This window comes from Pholis gunnellus (genome assembly GCF_910591455.1).
Source record: "Pholis gunnellus genome assembly, chromosome: 8".
Classification (NCBI taxonomy): domain Eukaryota; kingdom Metazoa; phylum Chordata; class Actinopteri; order Perciformes; family Pholidae; genus Pholis; species Pholis gunnellus.
This window is the reverse complement of record NC_136534.1, coordinates 7552803-7576153: the sequence shown is the minus strand read 5'-3', so window position 1 is coordinate 7576153 and position 23351 is coordinate 7552803. Positions and strand designations below refer to the sequence as shown.

The 23351-nt window shown below is 43.2% G+C and overlaps 1 protein-coding gene across 6 annotated transcripts in view; it reads right to left on the bottom strand.

The window, feature by feature from the left end:
- LOC306699623 (plectin-like) overlaps nucleotides 1-21558 on the bottom strand; it is a 122492-nt gene extending 100934 nt beyond the window's left edge. For 5 of the 6 annotated variants that reach the window (XM_079164303.1, XM_079164287.1, XM_079164290.1 and 2 more), the window contains exons 1-2: nucleotides 21517-21558; nucleotides 18307-18491 (exon numbers count right to left, since the gene is read on the bottom strand). In XM_079164303.1, the coding sequence (XP_079020429.1) occupies nucleotides 18307-18484 (178 nt within the window). In that variant the 5' untranslated portion in view covers nucleotides 18485-18491; nucleotides 21517-21558. Of the gene's footprint in view, nucleotides 1-7642; nucleotides 7744-18306; nucleotides 18492-21516 lie in introns of those variants that run through there. The other variant, XM_079164294.1, reaches the window with a different exon arrangement.
- Between the last annotated feature and the right edge of the window lie 1793 nt (nucleotides 21559-23351).

Genomic DNA, 23351 nt, shown 5'->3' with positions numbered 1-23351 from the left:
GATGTTTTTGTTTTTCCCCATTAACTTCTTCATAGCTCATTGAAGCCTTGAAGCCACCATCCCAGACTAATACTGGACTTAATAGAGCGCCCTGCAGTAGAAAGCAGACACACAGAGAGTCTTTGTGTCAGAAACAACCCAGGTGTTACAACCTAAGCATTTTCCACACAAATGTGTTTTCCACACACTTCTTTTTCCTTCTCAAACCACAAAGCCATGTGTTTCAGCCCCTGTAAAAAGTGTGGGGGGAAGACTCCGCAGGGCTCCTGGTTTGTGTTAAAATTACAGGTCCAACCCTGGCAAGCTGCAGACTGAAAGGTTTGGCTCTCCAATGTGATGCATGATGGTATAATGAAATGAAAGCTGCCACTCAGTCAGCTAGTTAAGCAGTTATTTTGCAGTTCCAAAGCAAACACGATGTCAGATTAAATGGGATCATCAGTGCCGTCGGTAGCGGACATCATCATCAGCGCAGCAATAGGCAGTGAGAGAGCAGACGTACATGCGTCTGACTCAGCGATGTCTTACACTCAGGCAGGAGCATGACTCTGAAAGGCTGAGTCAGAGTTGAAATGGGTTTAACTGAATGTGTGTGAGGTCTGTATACATTAGCATCGTGTTGGCTTGTGAAGGTTGAATGTGACGGCGTATCTAGAGTCAGAGGGTCTGAAATTCAGTTTGTACGTTTTATCAGAAACACTGCTAATGTTGTGCATCCTTGAGACTGAAAGGCACATCAGTGTTTCCGATTAGGTGTGACTGTGACGGTCTGAAAACAGCTTGAAGTTCAATGCCAAGAGATCCTGGATCTTGTTGTAATATTAGGGAAATGCTGGTTACAACAGAGGTTGGATTTTAATCCACTGAAGTAAAATTTGCGGTTATTTGCAGCCTTAATTTTTTTGTTTTGCACATCCTTTTCTATAGTTATAAAAAGTGTACGAAGCAAGAAACAGATAGAGGATAGTGTGAATTGTGTGATTTGACCCGAGCTGGGTACAGTGTAGGGTTACTTTGGTCTTTATTATGCATTCAAACTGAACTGTACAGTCAGCTCAACAGCAAGCAACACTTTTGGATTATTGTTAATGCATTTTAAATCACTAATTCATTTTACTTGCAACAAAACATTTTTTGACTGCTAGTTTTGCTCTCAAATCTGTTTTTGGGATTGCAGTGTGGAAGGTTGTTTGACTGCATAATAAAGACACAGAGGTAACCCCATAGTACAGGTTCAGGACTAAATGCAGCACAGAGAAGAAAAAGAACGGTTGTCAGCACATTGACATTTTCAAGCTCCCAAATGTGGAATTGATGCAGAATGTCGACCTACAGTCAAATATGGCAAATACAGCAAATACAGCAAGTACAGTCGGTCAAAGTCGACCCAGGATACAGCTCTATTGCTGGAAAAAATGTTTACAAAAGACAGTTTATGTAATCATTTTAGTGTTTGTCTTCTTTTTAAGTTTGTTAAAGCTTAATAAGCTTGTTTAAAACCAGCCCCTTCTCTTTCCAGGGGCGTCAAATACCTCGGCTTCGTCCCGCCCCCTCGGCGTCTGATACCGAAGCAAAAGGCACCATTTGGTTTCTGTATTCTATAAATCTGGTTTAGTGTCATGACACCTCTGCATATAGTTTATATTGTTTTATGTATCAGTATATATTTATCAGTTAGTGTATCCAACGTCACCGCCTCTCTCTTGTAAACATTCTCTATTCCTTCCTTTTATTCAGCTTCTCTCTCTCTCCCTCTCTCTCTCTCTCACATATTCCCCCACTCACACACTAACAGTCATAAAACACCAGAGATTCAAGCATAAAAGAACTGCGGCTTCTGCTCTGTGAAAATGTAGAGCGTTTTGACGGGAAGGCCGACAGATTGAGGGAGCATCCCACCGGAGCTCTTCTCTCTCCCATAAAAGGATGCTGAGGAATCCCAGCATAGTTGCGCTTATCAAGCCCCACAGTAACCTTTGGCCGGAGCTGTGTGTCTGCGCTGATCTATCCCAGGCAGCAGGATGCTGACACGCGTGAAAAACTAAATAAAACTTTAAAAAAAACAGGAAAAACACACTGTCTTTTTGGCAACACAAATGTGACGACTCTCACAGCAAATCAGCAGCAGGGACAAAGCTAAGCACTTTCTGAAGCACACACACACACACACACACACACACACACACACGGACACACACGGACACACACGGACACGCCCTGTGACAAGCTCAATGTGGCACTTCATTTGGGCTGGTGTATTAAACGGAAAAGTCCCATTACATAGATTTCCCTGTTTGGTTTGCACGGCGGGTAACTGGCAGCTTCAGCTCTGAAAGGGCACCGTTTGGCTGCCCTGCAATCGGGGGAAATGTCCTAAAATGTCCTGCAACTGTATAAAGACTCACACACACACACACACACACACACACCAAATCTACAGATTCAGCACCAACGGCCTACTTTCCATGAGCGTTTCTTTCACCTGGCGCTGACGTCCGTGTATAGCTGACCTCAATATGAATTCAGCACTTTGTGTTTGTAGCAGCAGCGGCCAGAGAGAGCTCCGGCTAAAGGACGGCTTACTGCGGTGGGAAGGAAGGAAAATAAACTGACCAAGTTTAACTGACCGGCACCGATACTTTACCGGCACCGATAAAACGGTCATCATATTTATGCAAGGTTGTTATAGTTGTGTTATCTGTATTGGGGGACACATTTTGTTCTGTATTTCTGCCTTGATCCGTTGGCCAGTCGTAACTTGATGAATGACGATAGCTCAAAGCTCGCGTGGCGGTTGACCCTCAGTGTAGTTTATCTTCTTGTGGCTGGAAAGAAATTCTCCCTCGGACATTAAATGACGGTTAGTGGAGATGCAAATCCACCACAGAGGTAGTCGGCAAAGATAACTCTCTCTACTCTTCAGGCGGTAATGTAATGAAAGGACTGGAAGTGGTAATAGCGAGAGTTGAGGGGGGCAACGTGTGTTTGACATCACAATGAAACAGAAACTAGTTCAGAAAATCAACGTATTCGAACTACAACATCTCTTCGTGCGAGTAATGAGTAAAATATCTCGGCCTCACATAAGTGAGTGCTTCCCACTTACTGCGGGTCAAGCGCTTTTCTCAAGGGCGCTCTTCTATTATTTTCTCCGACCTCTCTGCCAACACCTCTCAACTTGTGGCAGGCAGCCAACATAAGACTCTGAGACTCAGGTGAAGATATGGCAAAAGAAGAGCTCCACGTGTTCTAAGATGTCCGTCAAAAAAAAACTTTTCGGATTGAAACGATTTTTCATACCGTAGCAGCAGGACAGGAAAAGAAAAGAACTCACTGGGCTCAGTTCTGACCAGTCACTAGTGTGTGATGGGAACCTGCGGGCGACTCACTCACTCAGCTGTTTTAAAACAGACACACACCCCAACAGCAGGTTTTAAAATACACATTACTTCAGCATGCAAACACACACACACACACACCTACACACACACACACACACACACACGCTCAGTCGCCTCTCGGCTTTTTAAAGATTCATTCATTCACAAGTCTGTGTGATGAATCGCTTCCCACACCCCTTCTCACCTCACACAATGACACATAGGCTACTGTTCAATACAATCCACTGCCCTCATTCATAAAGATAGCTACACTGTAGGTCTGTATTGGTGATAAAAATCCTTAATATAGTCATCACTGGCAAAAATAATGATACAGTCATCATGGTTTATATTCTTGTCAGACACCGCAGTGTCTTTTAAGCACATGAATGCTAGACTTTGCTTAATAATTCACAAATGTTTGACTTTTTTCCGCTGAGAGGAAACTGGAATTCAAATTACCCTGAGCAGACAATCAAGCCGGCCAAAAATAACCGTTTAATTGGCCGGCTGAACATGGCCACGGCTAAATTTATGGGTTATTTTAAGCCCTGTGGGGCATAGGACAGGGCTTTGCAGGACACGCGGCGGGGGGGGGGGGGGGGGGGGGGGGGAATATGGATTCCAGCCGTGCCTGTGCACCCTCAGCAGTCCACCTGACATGAACAGGGCAATCCCCCCCGCTCAGGCCGCCTGGCAACATCGACATCAGCTGCTTGCACAAATTGCAGTAGAGGACGGTGGGAAGACAGCCAGGCTTTTACCGACCAGAAGGCTACAATTTAGAGCAGGCAGTGAGACAGCTGAGAGTCACATTAGAGAGAGCAGCAGACCGACCGATTGACAATAATTGCATTTTAACCCATTTGGAAAGTTCTATTGATATTAAATCCAACATGATATTTATCTTCTCGTTTTTTTTCAAATATTTTACCATCAGGAAAGTATTACCACTTCTACCTGTAGACATTAGTATAGCATGATCCACAAATGAGAACGGAAGCTTCTAGCCTTTTTCACTACCTTTTACAGAGATGAGCAAGATTAAAGCCTCAGTTATACTTTTCCGCAAGGACGGACATGAGCTGATGCGGAATGTTGACGAGGTCCGCGTCTGAAGGTGTGACGTCACTTTGGCCTTTGGCTTTCAACCCTTGCTGATGCAGCAAGCATAGATACAAGCTGAAGAATCCAATGTGCGATTGGCCAACTAAGCCATGCTAGCAGGTTACAAGAGGCTGCAGTTAGGCACAGCAGCACTTTGAGCTAAATGCTAACCTTAGTATGCTAACATGCTCGTTGCTCGTTCACAGTCTTAGTTTAGCGTCTAAGCATGCAAATATTTACTCTTCAGCACTAATGATGCTGATGATGAATGAAATGGATGAAAAGTCAACTCCAACATCAATGTCTGTACAGAGTTTCACAAAAATCCATCCAATAGTTGTCGAAACATTACCCTCTAAACGACAAATGTTAACCTCATGGTAGAACTATTGAGAAAAGTCCAAAGTTGTTCAATCCATCCAATAGTTGTTCAGATATTTCAGTCTGGAACAAAGTGATGAATCAACCAACAGACACGCCGACATTGCCATCCCTAAAGCCCCGTTGCGTCCGTTCCTAAAAACGTCAGCAAAGAAAGTATTGCACCACTTATTGTTTCAATAAATTTCAAGAGATGTCAACACACAGAAACGCCACAGAGGAATGGGGGACAAGTTGTTTCATCCTCTTTGTTACGGCTCAGTGATGGGACAGTCTTTCCCTACAAGTTAGAATATGACAGCGTCCTGATAGGCAAACAGCCACACCTGGAAGTCGTGTGCTGTATGCAGAAGTCATCTGTGATTACATAGGCAAATGATTTCTTTGCATGGCAGCATGCTGAAGATATCATGAGACAGCTTTCTAACTTCCAGTAAAGGTTTTACATAATATCAGCTTGCAGCTGTAGCCAGTCGAGTGGCAACGGCCATCTGATGGCAGCGAGAAATATTAGTCTTTGTATCTGAGCCGGTATGTAGGACATATATTCCTTTTTGTGAGAAAAATGATGGACGGATCGGCCTGAGTCTGTCTTTGTATGTGGCAGTATGTGGATGATATGGACAAGGACAGGTATATAGGACAGTCTGGTTGTATTCTGGAAGGATAAAGATGAGTATCTGAGCAACACAGAGACATTGGTATACTGCTGGGTACCTTGAGAATGTTTACGAACCAAATGCCTTCCATTATGAAGCATCATAAGGTATATCCACACATACACACACATAGCCTATTATGAAGAATACTGAGTCCCAACACTAGGAATAAGACTCATAGGTTTACAAGTCTTCCTACAGTGTTCAATGTTCTACAGAAATATAGCTGAGGTTCTGTGTCATGATTTAGAAGGATGCTGCAGAATATGTACATGCATATATGAAAAACTTTTTAAATGAGAAGGAGAACGTGACAAAGTCAAGCTCTCTGATTGGCTGTGTCATCGGTGTGCCTTAATAAGGAGAGCGGGACGTCGGTGGAGCACAGACGCCTGTCGAGGAAGGAACCCAGCAGAACGTCGGGAACATAAACACCTGCCACAGAGCCGGCTCCTGCTTCCCATTACCTCCTGGTACAGAAAACAGCACTTCAAACACAGACATCTGACACACACACACACACACACACACACACACGCTCACAAACAGAACACATGTACACTGGCAAATGCATTTTGATATTTTCTCAATAAATAATTATGCATTTATGTATGGTCACGAAGATTAGCGGTCCGTGTCACACCGGTGATTCGCAAATTCAAGACCGCATTTCCCATGAACCCGGTTGCTGGTTGGCTTACTCTACAGTACATGTTGGAAGTCAGTTTCCTATCAGTCGTTCACTCTTTCAACAACGCAACCTCCAAAAACCACAAAGCCTTCAGCGCTATTTGCACATGATAACAGTTTGTGTCACAGAGCGATCTACCCTTCGTCCTCTGGATTTCCTACGAGATCCAACCCAGTGACACACAATGCAGAGGCCAGTAGAAGCTGCCTTTCTGGCAATGACGCCGTTTGTTTACACTCATTCAACTGACGTCGAAAATCGATGAATGGTTCCCAGACGGGGAGCACTTACAATAAAAAAAAAAGAGGATTTGAGGCATCCACACAAATAGACCCACCGACAAAGAAAAACATAAAAACACGCTGATACGGAGAAAAATAAGCAACAGTGGATTCAGCAAAAGCCCAGTCGGCAGATCCTCGAAGAGAGAGTGAGAGAGAAAGAAAGTGTGGGGGGGGGGGGGGGGGGAACTGAAAAATGGGGCAATATTTATAGAGGAGCTCTTCCTCTTCCGGATGAGCTGTTGGAACGGAACAGATGCGACATGCAGGAGGAAAAACATCTAGCGGAGGGAAGAGGGAGAGAATATTATCACCAGATATGGACAGGGATGAAACCTAAACCAAACTTTGAAATGAAAGCGCCTGGAGGGTGCTGCTGGCCAAAGTGAAAAGCAAAAGTGGGTACAGAGGTGTGTTATGGGATGGATTGGCTCTGCTATGGATGTGGATTTGCTTTCACCCGACAGAACTAACTCGTCCTCATCCTTCAAATCGCCATCTCCCTGTGGATTCATTTCTGCATCACACGAAGATTCCCAAAAAAAGCAAAATAATGCAAGATTAAGCCAGCGAAGGCATGTAGGGCTGCACACGCGCAGATGAAGGGATGAAGGGATACACCGAGATGAATGTTTACGGAGGAAAGCTCGAGCTCCCTGCGTCGAATTAATGACTTTCACCGTTGGCAGCACCTGTTCACCTCCGTTGTGACTGTATAACAATCGAGCCGAGCGCTCAGATTTTAGCTTAACCCCTCTCTTAAGTCTCGCCGAGGTCAGAGGTCAGAGGTTTGTTTGCTTGGTGCAGATATCAAAAGGGAAGCACTCGTGTAAATCCGGCGGACTCTCGCGGCACACACCGAGAGAGGCGGCGCGGAAGAGTGACAGCGAACATGTGCTCCAATCAATAAAACACTCAGCAGTCAAGAGATGCAGCGCGTGGCTGCAGCAGCTCTCGCTCTGTTTCCACACACAGCATAACGGTGCAAGACAGTCACGTGTTTGCACCTGTGCAGAGTCAATAAAACCCAAAATAGACAAACGAATGAAAGCCTCTATCCGGCACACAGACATGCAAAGACACCTCGTCCATCATCACATGTGGTCGTGCAGAGGCCGTCATCACTGTAATGTGAGCTCCCACCTTTGTACTTCTCTCGGACGTTTTCGTAAGCCTGGATGAAGTCCTGCTCCTCGGCGTTGGGAGGCAGGAAGGCGGGCTCGTACACGGCCATGCTGGCACTCTCACCCTCCTCTTCTTCTTCTTCTTCTTCTTCTTCTCCTCCTGCTGCTGCTCTCTGCTTCCTCCCTTCTCTCTATTGGGTCAGCTCTCTGTGCGTTTGGATGTGTGTGTGTGTGTGTGTGTGTGTGTGTGTGAGGCAGCCTGTGCTGTCCTCGGTCTGCTCTCTCTCAGCTGTGTGTGAACCTTCCACAGCTCCCAACTTCATTCCAAAGCCCCGCCGCCGCCGCCCCCCCCTCCTCCTCCTCCTCCTCCTCCTCCTCCTCACCCCCCCTACCCCTCCCATAGCCCGGCTCAGAAATAATAATATAAATGTCAGGCCCCTCCTCTTAAAGATACACAGACTGGGCCTGCTTTCCAGGCACGAGCACAGCAGCAACGGAGAGCAGAGCAGCACCGTGATGGATGGCGAGATACAGCCCTCTTACTGTCAGACCAATGTTACAGATTCAACTCAACTGGGTGTGACCCTGTAATATACTCAAGACTGAAATATATATCCTCATGAATCTATAAAAAAAAAGAAATGGTACAATGATGGCAGTTGAGTATCCATAAATAGCCACTACACTACAGGCACTGCCGACGTTAATCCGGCTCTATGATCGATGCTTTGCTGTTCAGTTTCATTCAAACTGGTGTGCGGAGTATCGTTTGTGATCCTGTGTGTCTAACAAATAAAACTAATGTCATTTTTTTCTAGTTTTTATTACACGCTGTTTTACTACTACAACTGTTATCTTAGCTTTTAATTCAATGTATTACATTTTATCATCTTGTGTGCATTCGTCTCAAATTGTAAACGAAAAAGAAAATGTAACTTTTCGTTTGTCTCATTTTTGGCTCGTCAGTGACCTGTGAAGCATTTTGAACCACACTAACCTGCATGAAATATTAGTTTCTATTTTCTGCTGCATTTAATTGAACCAGATTCAAGGATATTAATCAATGTCCTGCATTTCATTACTGTATTTTATTTCTTAAACTGCACTGCAACTTTTATTCTATTTTTAGCTTTTTAATGTTTTAATGACTGTTTTAAATGTTTCAATCAATGTTCTTAATCATTTTCTTTCGCCTTATGTTTTTGATGCTTTTATGTGAAGCACTTTGAATTGCCTTGTTGTTGAAATGTGCTCTACAAATAAACTTGCCTTGAAAGGTGCTCTACACATAAAGTTTGATCGATTGGTTGACTGATATCCAGAATGAGGAGGCCTCTGTGCTCTTAACTTGTGTAGGCCAGAAAGTGACATTTTTATATGCAAACGTTACTTGTTTGAGGGCTTCTGCGTTTTTTAACCCATGTAGCCTATAAAAAGGTTTGTGACAATTGATGTCTCGCAAAAAGAAATGTTTTGGAAATTTTAGAATGAGAAGAACAATTCTACCTCTGAAGAGTTGCCGTATTTCTAAAAAAGAGAAACCGTCCATATATAAGATCAAAACCCCAACATTGTTTCCGTCAAAAATAATATCACCACAGTCGCTGCAAAACCTTCATAGGTGCCCTGAAATGAAATCAGGGTTAATACTCAGTCATCCCTTATTATTTCAAAGATACTAAGGCCAAGTCATAACTCCTTCATTTAATCACATTTCAACAGGAAGCCGCCTGTCGCTGCAGGACGTAATCTCATAACAGAGAAGATGTCCAACCTGTTTGTGCCGCAGTGACACACTCCAGCTGGTAGCGGTTGTGTTCCAGCCAGCCACGGAGGAAGTTGATGCCCGCAGCGCCATGAATACATTCAAAGTGCAGATATGCCCTTGACATCAACCGGGAACGTCAACTGTTGGGTTAGCGAGCCACTGAATATTCAACAGGCTGACCAGCCAAGCTGATGACAGTCCAGACCACAATAAATTATGGGTAAAAAAAATAAAACACAACAACAACTGCAAGTCATACTTGCCAAGACTTCAGTGGTCTTCTTAATTCAATTTAGCGGCTTTATTGTTGTGTCAAAAACATGATACATTTGCAAGCTGCTTTGTATTTTAATACCAAATAGCAATTTGTGGCATTAAAGAAGATTAATAACAGTGACCGTCGATTCTGTCAACAAACAGAGACATACTGTGCATAGTTAACGTCTGAAGCCAGCTCGACTGTGTTGGATCTAAAAACGATGTCTTGTCGAGGAGTTTTATGACGGCACGGCTCATAAAAACGATGAGGGAAGTAAAAAACGATATCAGCCTGCCCTATTTCCATGCTGGCTTGCGTAGGAGTCCGCCGCAGCACAATAGTGGAGATTTGATGAAGGAAAAGGAAAATCCCTGCAGCTCAGCCTGAGTATCAGACATCTCTCTGGCCAAGGCCGAAGTGACATCAGCCAGGACTCTTTCCTGAGAGGAAACGCGATAAGGCCACTCCGAACTCTCTGCTGCTGCAGAGGAGAGGGAGTGTGTGTGTGTGTGTGTGTGTGTGTGTGTGTGTGTGTGTGTGTGTGTGTGTGTGTGTGTGTGTGTGTGTGTGTGTGTGTGTGTGTGTGTGTGTGTGTGTGTGTGTGTGTGTGTGTGTGTATATCTATACAATCTCTCCAACAGGAAATTGTGAGGCACGCACTCAAGCATGTTTTCTTAATAGCAAAGTTCAGACACAATTTCAATTAAATCTTTTCAAATTTTTTTTCAGACCTAACTAGTAGGGCTCCTTCGTCTTCGTCGATAAGTCGACCAAACGGTCGTTTTATTTCTTTAGTTGATTAGTCGTTTTTTTATGCTTTTTTTTTTTTATGCTGAAGGACTTATTTGTTAAAAACATACGAGTACATCTCTAATAAACATAAGATATAAAGTGGTGCTTTATAATTGGTGCTTTAATCAACTAATTAGCCTGCAGTCAAGTGTTAGTCAACTAAGAATAATTTTGGGCAAAGACAGCCCGCCTTCCTATATCAATTTGATGAGAATCATTTTATTGTTTTTTTATTTTATAGAATATAATAAGTGGACTTGATTCAAGAGCTGAGTGCTAAGGAACAGCACTCAGTGTCCATTACAACATGAATTGTGAACATAGAAGTATTTTAAGGCATATTATAATACACATATAATTTAACAACCATATGTGCACCTGTGCATCCCAAATTGTTCACATCATTCTTTATAAAAGACACAGTGCATGTCCGCCATAAAACGCTGGGGCTTCTCTTGTGAAAAACAGAGTGGGTGGCTGTACATATCAGCATCCTTTAAAAGCCCAGCGCACATAGAGACATTCATATTTGCAGTCACATCAGCTAAATGCTTATTTATCCCTTTAAATGGGGTTGAGGCCTGACAGAAGGATGACATCATCATGTTGACTCTGGCTTGAAGGCCTCTGACTGATAAAACTGCTCAGAACTATAAACAGAAGCCAGTAGCACACCAAAGGAATGAACTCTTCATCCGTCATACACTGGAACCAGAACATGATTAAGTGTAATGTCCATGTTGATGTTGTCAAAAACTATTCCCATCAGGCCACACTCACATTTCCAGGTGCCCAAACTAGAGCGATGTCCGTCTTAAACTGCTGGCTAATACTGTACATGTGGAAGCAAGGTGAAGATATTTGAAAAACTAAACGTTTAGCACCTCACCCGCTGTTAACACTCACTCACACTGGATCTCAACATGTCATGTTGCTTGACACACATAGTGGTGACACACAAGTACAGCTTCATGTCCACTCCTAAATAGCTGGACAACCAAATCTGGCTCCAGCACATCTGTTTATTTACTCAAGCTGCGTCTTTAAACGGCTCATGATCTCGTGAACTGAATGTGTATGTGAAAATGTATGAGTGTGTGTATGAGTGTGTGCATGTGTGTGTGTGTGTGTGTGTGTGTGGAGCCTCAGGTTTGTTTCCCAGATCTCAATCAACAATACTCAACAGGTGCATGCAGGCGTGAAGTATTCTTGAGCTTGTGTTTGTGCATGTTTCAATGTATGAACCCCTTAACATGTGTGTATGTGCACTCTTGCCTCATGTATACATGCAGTAGTGTGTGTGTGTGTGTAAGTTAAGATTTCCTCTGCATCCTGTATACCAGGCATGTAAAAGTAAAAATAGTATGTATGAACCACTAACCGCTTCACGTTGTATTAAAGTCAAGCAGCAACCTCAGGTTCTGGGAAGTGAAGCCAAAGTGTTGCATTCTCTCTAATGGCCAGCAGGGGGCGACTTCTCACTTGATTTATTACCTCAGTAAACATTGCAAACATGAGTTTATGGTCTCAATCTCTAGTTTCAAGTCTCTTTCAATACAGCATGATGTTCATTTAGTAAGTTAGGGTCCCATTTAAAGTCAAATAGACCATAAAGCAGGGTATGCCTTAGGACGGGGCTAACATGTGATTAACAGGTCGCTAAAACGACGTTGTCCGGTCTGGGAGTTGTCAGTGGGTTTTTTTCACCTCATGAAAGTTAATTGTAATATTTTTTTGGTTGCCTAAAAATGTCTTATTCAGCGTGCAGTTGTACGTTCACGTGTCACTTCTGGTTGCAAAAAAACAAGATGGTGACGGCCAAAATGCCAAACTCGAGTCTTCAAAACTGCAGTCCACAAACCAATGGGTAACGTCACGGCGACCACGTCCGCTTCTTATATACAGTCTATGGTCTAAGTCTAGTCTGTCTAGTTAGCATATAAGGATCTTGCAATTATTTGGATTCACAATAATGTAATTTGCAATATTTCAATATTTCTGTCCTTGAATACTACATAGCTTTTTCTCAAAACTATAATATACATTGTAAAATTTGAATTTCCACATATTTTTTGGCCTCAATAGGTTAATACTATTTAAATATATTATTACATTTTTGATCTATGAACATCATTTTTGCAACATTCAGACATTACAGAAGCTGCAGTAAACAGCCTGCGCCTCTGTTTTCTTCCAGGTGAGTTTCCGTCTGCTTGATATTCTAGTGGGGCCGACTCTCAAGACGAGAGAAGCTACATCATTAATGTTATTAATGTTGTTTTTCACACCATTCTGTTCTGAGAATAAGTCTGCTTTACAAATCACAGCACATCTCTTCTGCTTAAATGTCAAGGGGGTTACTGAAGCACAGCTCAGCGCTGATGGAAGGAGACGGGGGGAACAAACACTGTGTACACACACACACACACACACACAACACATATAAACACACAGAGGAAGGAGTTTAACACTATCCAACAGCTAGAGTGATAGTCTGGCTTTGGAAGATGACAAACCTCTCAGCAATAGTGTGACGGTTGTTATTATGGGAGAATTTATGTCCGGCTCCCACTAAAACAGGACTTATCCTCTGCTGGATTTTGATGGAATGGAAATGATATTTTCCGTGGAGACAGGGTTTGAAAGTCAAGGGAATCTCTCTGTGATTACTTCCTTCCTCGTATTTTCAACTAAAGCTCTCCTTGCTATAACCTATTTTAACGAAAACTGAACCTATGCCATAGTGAAGAGCAGACATTAGACGATGATTAGTAGCGTTGCAAAGGCATTTGGAGTAAAAATAAAATCCTACGCTTGTAATCAGTGTGTTCGCATTGAAAGGACCGTCACCCTTTTTTTGTCAGTGTATTAAGTCATCATCACACGTCTGGGGGCTTGAAGGAGTTTAGCCAGAGCATGGGGCTGACTGGATTCTGTTCTAGCATAGTGCAATAATGTTACAATGCTGCTGTAATAACAGTAAAACAAGCACAGAAACAGACATGGCTCCCTCTTCTGGATATCCACAACAATATCTAACTGAAACTGCACTGATGCACAGAAGTTATTGTGTGCTTTTCCTCTTTTTTTTTTGCCTGAGTCTGTCCATTTCTCTACGGCCCAGCTACAGAATTTCAAAACTGGTGGTGAGGTTCAGCATTCCTTCCCCCGATTCAGCATGTAATGGGGAAAGGTGCAAAGGTCAAATCTGTAAAAAAGAAGAAAAGAAAAAAGAAATAAAGCTGTTCTGTCTGATAGATGAGCGGAACACACAAGGAACACACTGTGCAGTCAATGCTATTTGAGACGGGTGTGAGAAATGAGACACATTTTCCAGAAGCTGTGATGACTCTTGAGGATGAACACTTTCAGGCTGCAGAAAGTGCCACCTCGCGGGCAAACGGCTTATTGCGGTTTGAAGGAGGACTAACAGCTCATTTGACAGCGAATAGCTTGATTCCTGAAGAGATGACATTTGATAAGCTTTTGTGGTTTAACTGCAGCTGAGATCCAAGAATAGGTAAAGTGCCAGCGTTTGTAAAGAAAACCTGACGAATACGATTAGAAACACAAAGAGGCATTCACGCTGTAAGTAAGTGAAAGATCGAGGCATAATATGATGATTGTATTTAGCTCTAATGCTTCCATTAAATACGTTTTATTGCACTATCATGAACGCCGCCTGAGGGCAAGGGTCTTATTATGCGTCTATGGAGTAACCGTCGGCGGTGCTGAAGATTTACACCTTAAAAAAAGGGGGCATCCTTTCTCTGGCCCTGTCACAGTGGCACTGATAACATGGGGGAACAGACAGCGGGTGACTCACATAAGTCCCTATACAGCCTGTAATATACGAGTGAAATACTACTGAGATACTTAGGGCTCTATACACTAATCATTCCCACAGTAAATCTCCACAGCCACAGTGTGTGAGAGAGTCTCTGTGCGGCGGCGTCTCGGTATCACATCACAGCCTCCTCATAATGAATAATTGAGGAGTGCTTTGCAGGGATGCTAGGAGGAGTTTAAGTACAGCTTGGACTCTCGAGTTTATGAAAATGTATTTGAACTACTTAAATGAACACCATAATTAACCCAAAGGCCATATGAGAGTTTATATCTTTTTTTCCTTTCGTCTTTTTTTTTTACAACAACCTTTAAAATAGCTCTAGCTTGACGATTATGATGATGGCATCATCATTATTTGCCGTTTGGTGCTTGCTTCACAAATTGTGCTTCCCTGTGGGAGATAGTGGACGATACCATAAATTCCCAAATCCTACACCACATGACTATCACTAAGAGGGTGATGTGAATGTTCTTTTTTTTTCGATTCAATACCTACAGGACGTCCACTATAGACGTCATTGGATCATTTCAGTGGTGCTCAAATAAGGTAACCACAGTACACACAAGCATCAGTCAATGTCTTACTTCTATCTGGAAGAAGGCAGTTCTCTTCAATGTATGTTGAAGAAGAAAGTGAAACTATTTGATATGAAATAAGGCCATCCATGGATGAGAGCAGAATAACCTATGAAAGCATACGATAGACAGACGAGAAGAAGCTCAAAGAAATGCGTGTTTTTGGCGTCCCATGGTATTTAGCCAGGTTGACAGTTTCAGCTTTCTTTGCTGTGTGGTGATGAAATTCCATTAACCTCCATTGTATTTTGGTGGCAGTAGAGATTTTAAAACCAAGATAAATACAACTTAAACTATTTGGCAGACTGTACCACTAGTACCACTTTGTAAAACCGTTAAAGATCTGACACATTCCGTTTGCTGTACCCCAAGAAATTTTTTTATTTTTTTTAAACTACAGGAGTCAACCACAAGGTGGCAGGGTGGAGTGTTTAACCTCATGTTGAGTTATGTTGCAGAGCATGGTGCCAGTTCTTGAGTACCCCTCTCATGCGTGCACTAAAGTGATTAAACGATACATCAGAGATGACCTTTGAACTCTTTTTTTAAAACCTTTTTGTCTTCATGCAATAACAGAAGGAGGAGAGAGAGGAGACGACATGCAGCAAAGGGCCGTGGGTCAGATTCAAAGCCGGGTCGATGCTGCAAGTACTCAGCCTTGGTACATGGAGCGCCCACTGTACCAGGTGAGCTACCCCAATGATATGGCTTTGGTGGTTACGTTGGATGGTCCTGTCAAGTCTTCTCGTCAATCCCAACAGAGTCTCCTCATTGCTATTTACATCTAATGTCACTGCTAGGCATAAGGAAATAAAATGAGCTCGTAAACTTTGAAGGTGGGTTGTGTTACCTTTGCTCGGTCGGAGCCAGGCTAGCTGTTTATGCCTCATTCAGGTTTTTATGCTAAGCTACGCTAACCAGCTGTAAGCTTCATATTGATATTGTGGCTATGAGAGTGATATCTTCTCATCTAACTCTCGGCAAGAGAGCGAATAAGCCTTTTTCCTACAATGTCAAACGGATACCGTCACATCTGAAGCCATGAGGAGTTGTTTCAGACTACGTAATACATACAACTATCCGCATTTCTGGTCGCTGTGGATGTAACGTGTTCCCAAAAAGGCAGCTAGCACAAAGGAACATTGCCTTTGTATTACCATGATGTCTTTGACTTTCAGCGTGTATCCAGTTGATGCTAACGCTGTTTGACAAATGGCAGAACTGTTGGATTTCTCGACCCGTACAGGAGGATGTAATGCTCTTAAAGGAACCACAGAAAGCGTAGAGTGCTGCCTCAGCCACACAGCAGCTAATCGCTAAACAGAACTGTGCACACAGTCCACTTGTGATACCCGTCCAGCACATGCTCATCTATATGCAGACAGGGATTCTGTAGCAGCCAGATAGTCAGTCAGTCAGCAGAGCCCACAACAAAAGCTCAGCCTCGCCCATGGGTGCTGACACAGTCTGACCTGGCCTTCTGATGACTAAAGGAAGAGCAGTGCAGGATGTGGATGCAGGCCTATTGTAGGTGCTGAAGTTATCCAAACTTCCTCTTAGCCCGAGCATGGGCGCGGCGTTCCAAAACAAACTCCATCAAAGGCTTATTGTGCTAAAATTGGCGAATTAAAAATAAAAGGGGAGTACTGAAGTCATACAAATGTTTTAGGGCATGTTTCACGGTTTGTCTCAATGACCGATGACGTCCATTATGTTCATCATAATTGTCCAGTCCTCTCTTCATTATTTCAGCCTTTTTACACTGACGGTTACGACAGTGATGCCGGCACTTTTTCGAGATGACTTTAAAATATTTTTGTGAATTTATGTCATGCAATTTCCTTTGGCATATCTGCCAACCCTGATACTAATATATGACCCTAACATATATGTGTAAAGGCTGATAGTATCAGCCTGCTGAGTTGAGCTCTACTGCACCGCATTGCAATGTGATGAAGTACAGGCCATTACAGTTAATAACATTGACACCATTATGACAGTTATATCACTCGGGGTTGATTTCAGTTATTAAAAAGTGACTAGTGTACTATTATAGTGCTGATATAAGACATGTCACATGTTGTAGGTTGATTGTTGCAGTCAACAACAAGCTCTTCACTGACACTTGTTCTCAGGCGATGGCACCGCCAGCCCGTAGCGTAAATAAATAATGTGTTGACCTGGACAGGATCCCAGCCTATTGTTTGAGCAAAATGAACCACACCTCACACTTGAAAAAACTACAGTCTCTCGCTACTACTGCCCTTGCCTTAATGTATAAAGTGTACATCCTGTTCAGCTGGCAAAACCCTGCACCAGTCTTCAGGGGGAATAAGAACCGTACATATGTTCTGTTTTCTTTCCTTTTTGCTTACAGTATTTCAGTACAAGGTTAACTGTTCCTTGGTGAGTTGCCATTTGAAGTTGCACGGGACAGGTCAAGGCAGCTTGAAATGTATAGTAGGGCAACAATAGGAAAAGAGCATCCTACCGAGCAGCATGTAAATCTGTCCTCAACCCCCACAAAGAAGTTCAGGATTTATTACTTTATCAATATCTCTTTGAAGCGATTTTACAATACTGACGTCCACAAAATCCACGTACTTCTCTCTGCTATTATATGACACAGAAGAGCATAATTACACCAAATATAAATGCACACTGTAAAAGGAGTTTGTGACCTGTTGATCAATGTCTCATAGTGAGCTCTCTACCAATTGATGTCATTTTGTCTGACAAGTTCTACCCAGAATGCAAACAAGGCCATTCCCACACAGGACAATGGCACAGAGGTAATTAATAAATAAACAATCGCTTTTCAGAAGTGGAACAAGTCAACATTATGAATAAAGATCTTTCTGATTTTCAGGGTGAGCAGTCTGGTTTTCCACTTCAGCCAGGACACCAACTCACATTTCCAAACATTCCTTCTTTAAACAGAAATCAACAACAAGCTCAAAAGGATTGTTTCATAGACCTCTTCTGGTTGTAAGTCTCAAGTGTGTTGCACATGTGACCACGCACAGCAGATGTGTGCTGCTGATGGAGCCACTGACCAACGAGTGTTAACATTTAATGGAGGACTTTTGTAGTATTTTTGCTGTGTCGCGGCACCATCCACTGTTATCAAACGGTCCTCTGTCTGAATACTAACTGCTGACAGTTATGAGAGTCAACGGTACAAATGCATCTTGAGAATGTGAGAACTTGTTATCCTGTTTGCGAACTAATGAGCTTGCTAAATCACAGTTAGCAGGCAAGCTAGCCCAGAGCGCTTTCTCTTTCCCTCTTTGGTACCTCTGTATGGAATGAAAAAAGTGTCCAAAGTGCCAGAGGGGGAATAAATGTTCCAATGTTGCCGTGACCAGGCCTTAAAAAGGTGAGTTGGGTACGCTTCTGCGTCACCGAGCACATGTACGTTTTGTTGTGTTCATCCTACCTGCGATACGAATGACAGCCCTCTCCGCGGGATCCAGGACCTCCCCTGAGGACGACTTGGAGCGCTTGACCCTCTGGAGCTTGGACAGGTTCCACGGCAGGGTGTCTCCGGGACAGGGGACGCCGTACTTTTCCTCCGCTGGGGGTTGATCCCTGCGTCTGTCTTTACGGGTCGCCATCACCTTCCTACAGGCGAGATAAAAAAAATATAAGAGTTTGAGAAAAGCTGGAGCAGTAACTGTCAGGCTCATTTTCCTGGTTATCATATAATATAACGTAGTTTAAATCATGTCAATACTGATCATAAGGTGTCCAAGGCATTAGAAATTGAAAAAAAAGAGACATCCAGGCTTCATTAAAGCAGGCAGGGGTCAGCCGTTGTGTCAGCTATCTCCTGTCTGCTGTGACCTCACTCTCCGAACGTTTAACTGCCATTGAAATGTGTGACCAGATAAAACTCAAAATAGAGTGCCATAAAATGCAAAACGCAGGGATAGACACACATTGTCCTGTGAAATATATCCTCGGTGGTGTGTGGTGATGTCGGCGGTAGGGTGAGGCTCCATGACCACGATAACAGCACCGCATGGACCTTCACCAGCTCATGCAAAATACGAGATATGCTACATTGCAGCTCCATGACTTAGTTCGGTCTACGTATGTGGGCTTTGAGCAGGAGATGAGAGATGGGTAAAGTAAAACATTTCTAGAGAACATGAATGAATTATTCAAGGGTGACTCTACCGACTTAGTATTGCATTCCTATAACATCGTTAGAATCTGTTTTTTGGTGTTTTTTTTTAAGTATCAAAATCAAATGCTGCAGAACCAGCGATATCATTTTGTCTCATGTCAAAACATGGCACCTACACTACCCACAATGCAGCTAGACTGCCAACAGTCACGTTATGTGATGCTAGCTGCTATTGTAGCTAACCTCCGTCAGGCTGTAGAGGACAGGTAAGCTCACTTCTTTCTAACTCCACGCCAACAGTTATTTTTTTTTTCTTCATTTTACAACTTGTAGTCTTTAGCCCCGTAGACTCAAGTGACATCACTTGAGGCAACTTATCAGATTACGCACTGTTACAAGAATGTTTAGCTGCTTTGAACAATTATTTAAAAAAGTGCAAATGACATACCAAGTGTAGATACAGTATACTGAAGATGGTAGTTTGGTAGCTAAGGTAAAACTACAGTTTATTCTCTAATCATATTTTACATTGCATTTAATCATATAGCATTGTCACCCACAGATTTCTGTGAAGCCCTTGGATTGGCTGGTTCCAATTCCACGTTTTTGTTATTTGTATGTAATTTAAAACAACTGAGTCCAACATCCAACCCAGCACAGCCCCGCTGAGTTGTGGTACTTTTCTGGGACGTGGTTCAATGACTACGGACTCCACTCAGGCCTAGTTTTTGTTCGCTGAAGATGAAGGCTGACATGTTTTCAGGCTCGACAGTCTTGTGCCTTCATGTAGAATCAAGAGGTTATATAATGGTGGTCTGCTGCTGCTCAAATCCGTCAGTTGCCAATAGGCTAAAGCCTGCTTCACTCATTAGCCACGTCTCACCTTTATGTAACTGCAAGGTGTTTTGTAAACTTCTGATATAGTGCATCTGAATTTGAAACCAGACTGAAAATCGACCTGCGCTAGACGCCCCGTGGGTTGTCGTCGTACACGAGAAAAGATAATTGAATGTATGAGAAACGAAGGGAGAAAGTTTTTGGGTCAGTGGTAGGGAAATGTTTTTCTTCAGTGTCCATCAGAAATGTCCACCATTTCATAGATACCCTGGAAAAATACCCAAGGGCCAGTTAATAACCAAACAATAATGTTTATTAGCTCTTTTTTTTCCACATATGCAGTAGTACACCCCAGCATATTTGAGTTCCCCTTTCGGTCAACCCTGCACAACACTTTTCAGTACACCGCTGACAATCACAAACTATTGGTGTAGTTTCGACTGCTTGCTCAGTCTGACCTTTGCCTTCAGGTTAAATATTTACCAGTAGCTTAATGCGCAGCATGGGTTACTGAGTAAATAGTGACAAAGCAGAGTGGAAATCATCTGTTAGTGTCACTGTGATGCATCACAAGCTACTACATATGACATCATACTCATCCTATTCCCCATTAAGTTCTTGCACAAAGCATTGTGTGAAGTGCAAAGGGTTTTTGAGTATTGCCTCATTTCCAGTTCAAACCTGATGGTGGCTGTTAACAATAGCTGACAGTTTAAACGATCAAGAAACGTTTTGAGGTGTGTGAGAGCACGTGTGGAGAACAGGCCTAACACACACACACACACACACACACCCTGGCAAAGTTCTTGGCATAGTGAAAGTACAAACCTGCACTGATAAACCTGAGCTATGCTCAACAGGGAGTAGTTACAGGAGTCATCAGCATGCATTAACACCGTCTGTTTACTGAAGTGGCGTTTCCTGAGAGGCCCTCTCTATATAGGCGACACCTCTTGACACAATCACTTAACTTTCTGTCAGCAGAAATGTTTCGAGAGCTCTGGAAAGCACGCTTCCACTTAACAACAACAGCGACGACGATGACTGTTACAGCAGCGCTTACTGCAACGAGCCTCGATGATGTCCCAGCTGACCCGAGCCCAGAGTTCAGTCCTTTGGGAAGTTATCCTGCTGTAAATGTAAATGTTTTTGCACATGATGTCATCGCATAAACAAGCTCCAGCAACCACAGGTTCTCAGACTCATTATTCTTAGTATACTGCATTATAGAGCACACACTACTGACACATAAATTAATGACCGGCGCTGCAGAATTACACTAAAAGCAAGTCAACTAATTGGGTCATGCATTTTTGTAATGTCAGAGTCTGAGACTTCATGAGATGTGATAAGATTCAGTCCTTATTAAACAGCCTGTGTGTTTATGAATTGGAATAGAGGTGCCATCTACAGTTTCATTGGAACATTCTCTAAGTGAGACATTTTATTCAGGGCTATGGTGCAATTGATCTCTGACGAGCACCTTCAGGACTTAAAACCACACTTCTTTATATGAATAATGGGATGACACAGCAAGGCAAGTTAACACTCGACTATGCACATGCACACACACACCTACCTACCTACCTACCTACCTACACACACGCACACACGCACACACACACACACACACACACACACACACACAGTAGCAGCGGGTGTTGAGCAGTATCGTCTTACCTTACTGCTGTGCTGGATCGGTGCGTAAAAGCCTGTCAAACAGCCATGAATGCCGGGGATTCTGTCCGCGTCCTGCAGCAAAAAACAAATAAAAGTCGCGCATTGCATTGCGTGTGCCGGTAATGTTGAGGTAAGCCACTCCTTTTACGGGAGGCAGGGCTGCTGCTGCTCCTGCTGGAGGAGGAGGAGGAGGAGGAGGAGGAGGAGAAGGAGAAGGAGGAGGCTGGAGAGACAACCCGCCGTGCAGAATCCGCATTCAGCTGCGATGTTTAGCTCCGCACCGCTTATTCTCATCTAAACATGCCACCCTGGCGACACCTCACCTCTCAAAAGGTCGGCAATCGATCACGCATTCGTTAACTGACACCGACCCCCCAAAAAGCTGCAGAATGCTGCTTGTAATCGGCATGATTGCAGAGATCAAGAGGCAGCAGGCGTCCTTGCTGGGAGGCTCGATCCACACCACCCCTGCACCTTGCAGCGGAGCTACTGGACCCGAGCGAAGGCAATTAACGGCGGTTCGCCACCAGCAGGGTCTTGTGCTGCGGTGAAAAGCTGCATGACTCGCTGCTCGATTGGTTTGCCTGGCTGGCTGTGCGTCCCGGGCTTAGGGCAGAGTTTGAGGATACAAGGTTTCAGGATTAGACTATCCTTATTTGGATGGGAGGTCGGTCAATTAAATATGCACTTGTTAACAGATATCACGTGACACATGTTATGTTTAAATTAAAAAAAAGGCAGTGAGACCTGGGATCATGTCACTGTTCACCATCAGGCAACATTTGACTTACAATGTGAAAAGCAGCAAAAGACCTTTAGAAAAATGTAAGATCATGTGGCAATAATAATAATAACTTTATTTATACAGCGCCATCAAAACAGAGTTTACAAAGTGCTTTGACAACAAAGCATGACAACCCAAGGTAAGAGTTAAACCCTGATTAAACTGTACAATAGATGAGACAATAAAACCAGTTGATACAAATAAATTAAGAAATAAAATGTAATTTTGTAAAATAAAATGATAATATCAATAACAAAGCAGTAGGGAGCCACCACAAGGCCAGCCTGCTATGAACAGTCCTGGGTTGGTTCCTGCTTTATGCGGTGCTGTGTACTCTTCATGTGCTCAGCCAAACAGGTTCCTAATTACACATACAGGGCAAACAAATATAGAGATCGCTGAACAGGATCTACAATAAATAAATTCAAGGTGGTGTGAAAACCTGTCAGAGACTGTAAAAGGAATTACCCGGTGGTTCCCAAGATTATGTTTGGCTTTTTCATGTGAATGCTTGAACATCTTCAGGCCTCTATAAATCCTTCAAAAAGAAATCAGAGGAATAATCTTTGTTTGTTGTTTAAACTGACCACAACTCTGTGACAGGGGGACATTGCTTTAATTCATTTAAAAGGTCAAAGGACGACACTGCTCTGTATTATATAATATAGGCCCTACATCAAGAAATGTGCCCTGCTAGAAATGATTTGGAATTGATCCAACAGCAATGGGTATTTATTGGTCAACCCGTTGTGAGTAGTTATCATGCTGATATGAAATAAGCATTCACTGATGAAATATTATACCTGTCGAACAGACTGTGAATCTCGCCACTTATAATGTCACAACCACTGGACATCCGCAGCACATACATGTTATAATACAGCACACTGCAGCACAACAGTGCAGCCTGAGACAGCCTGCAGATATCGCTCAACGCTGTCAGTGAATGCCTGCTTTGTAAAACGTGTCCGTCATAGACAGCCCGGCTTGTTCATGCTCTCAAGACGCGCTGACTGTGTACCCGCTCACCTCCGCTCGACAAGGAGAACTT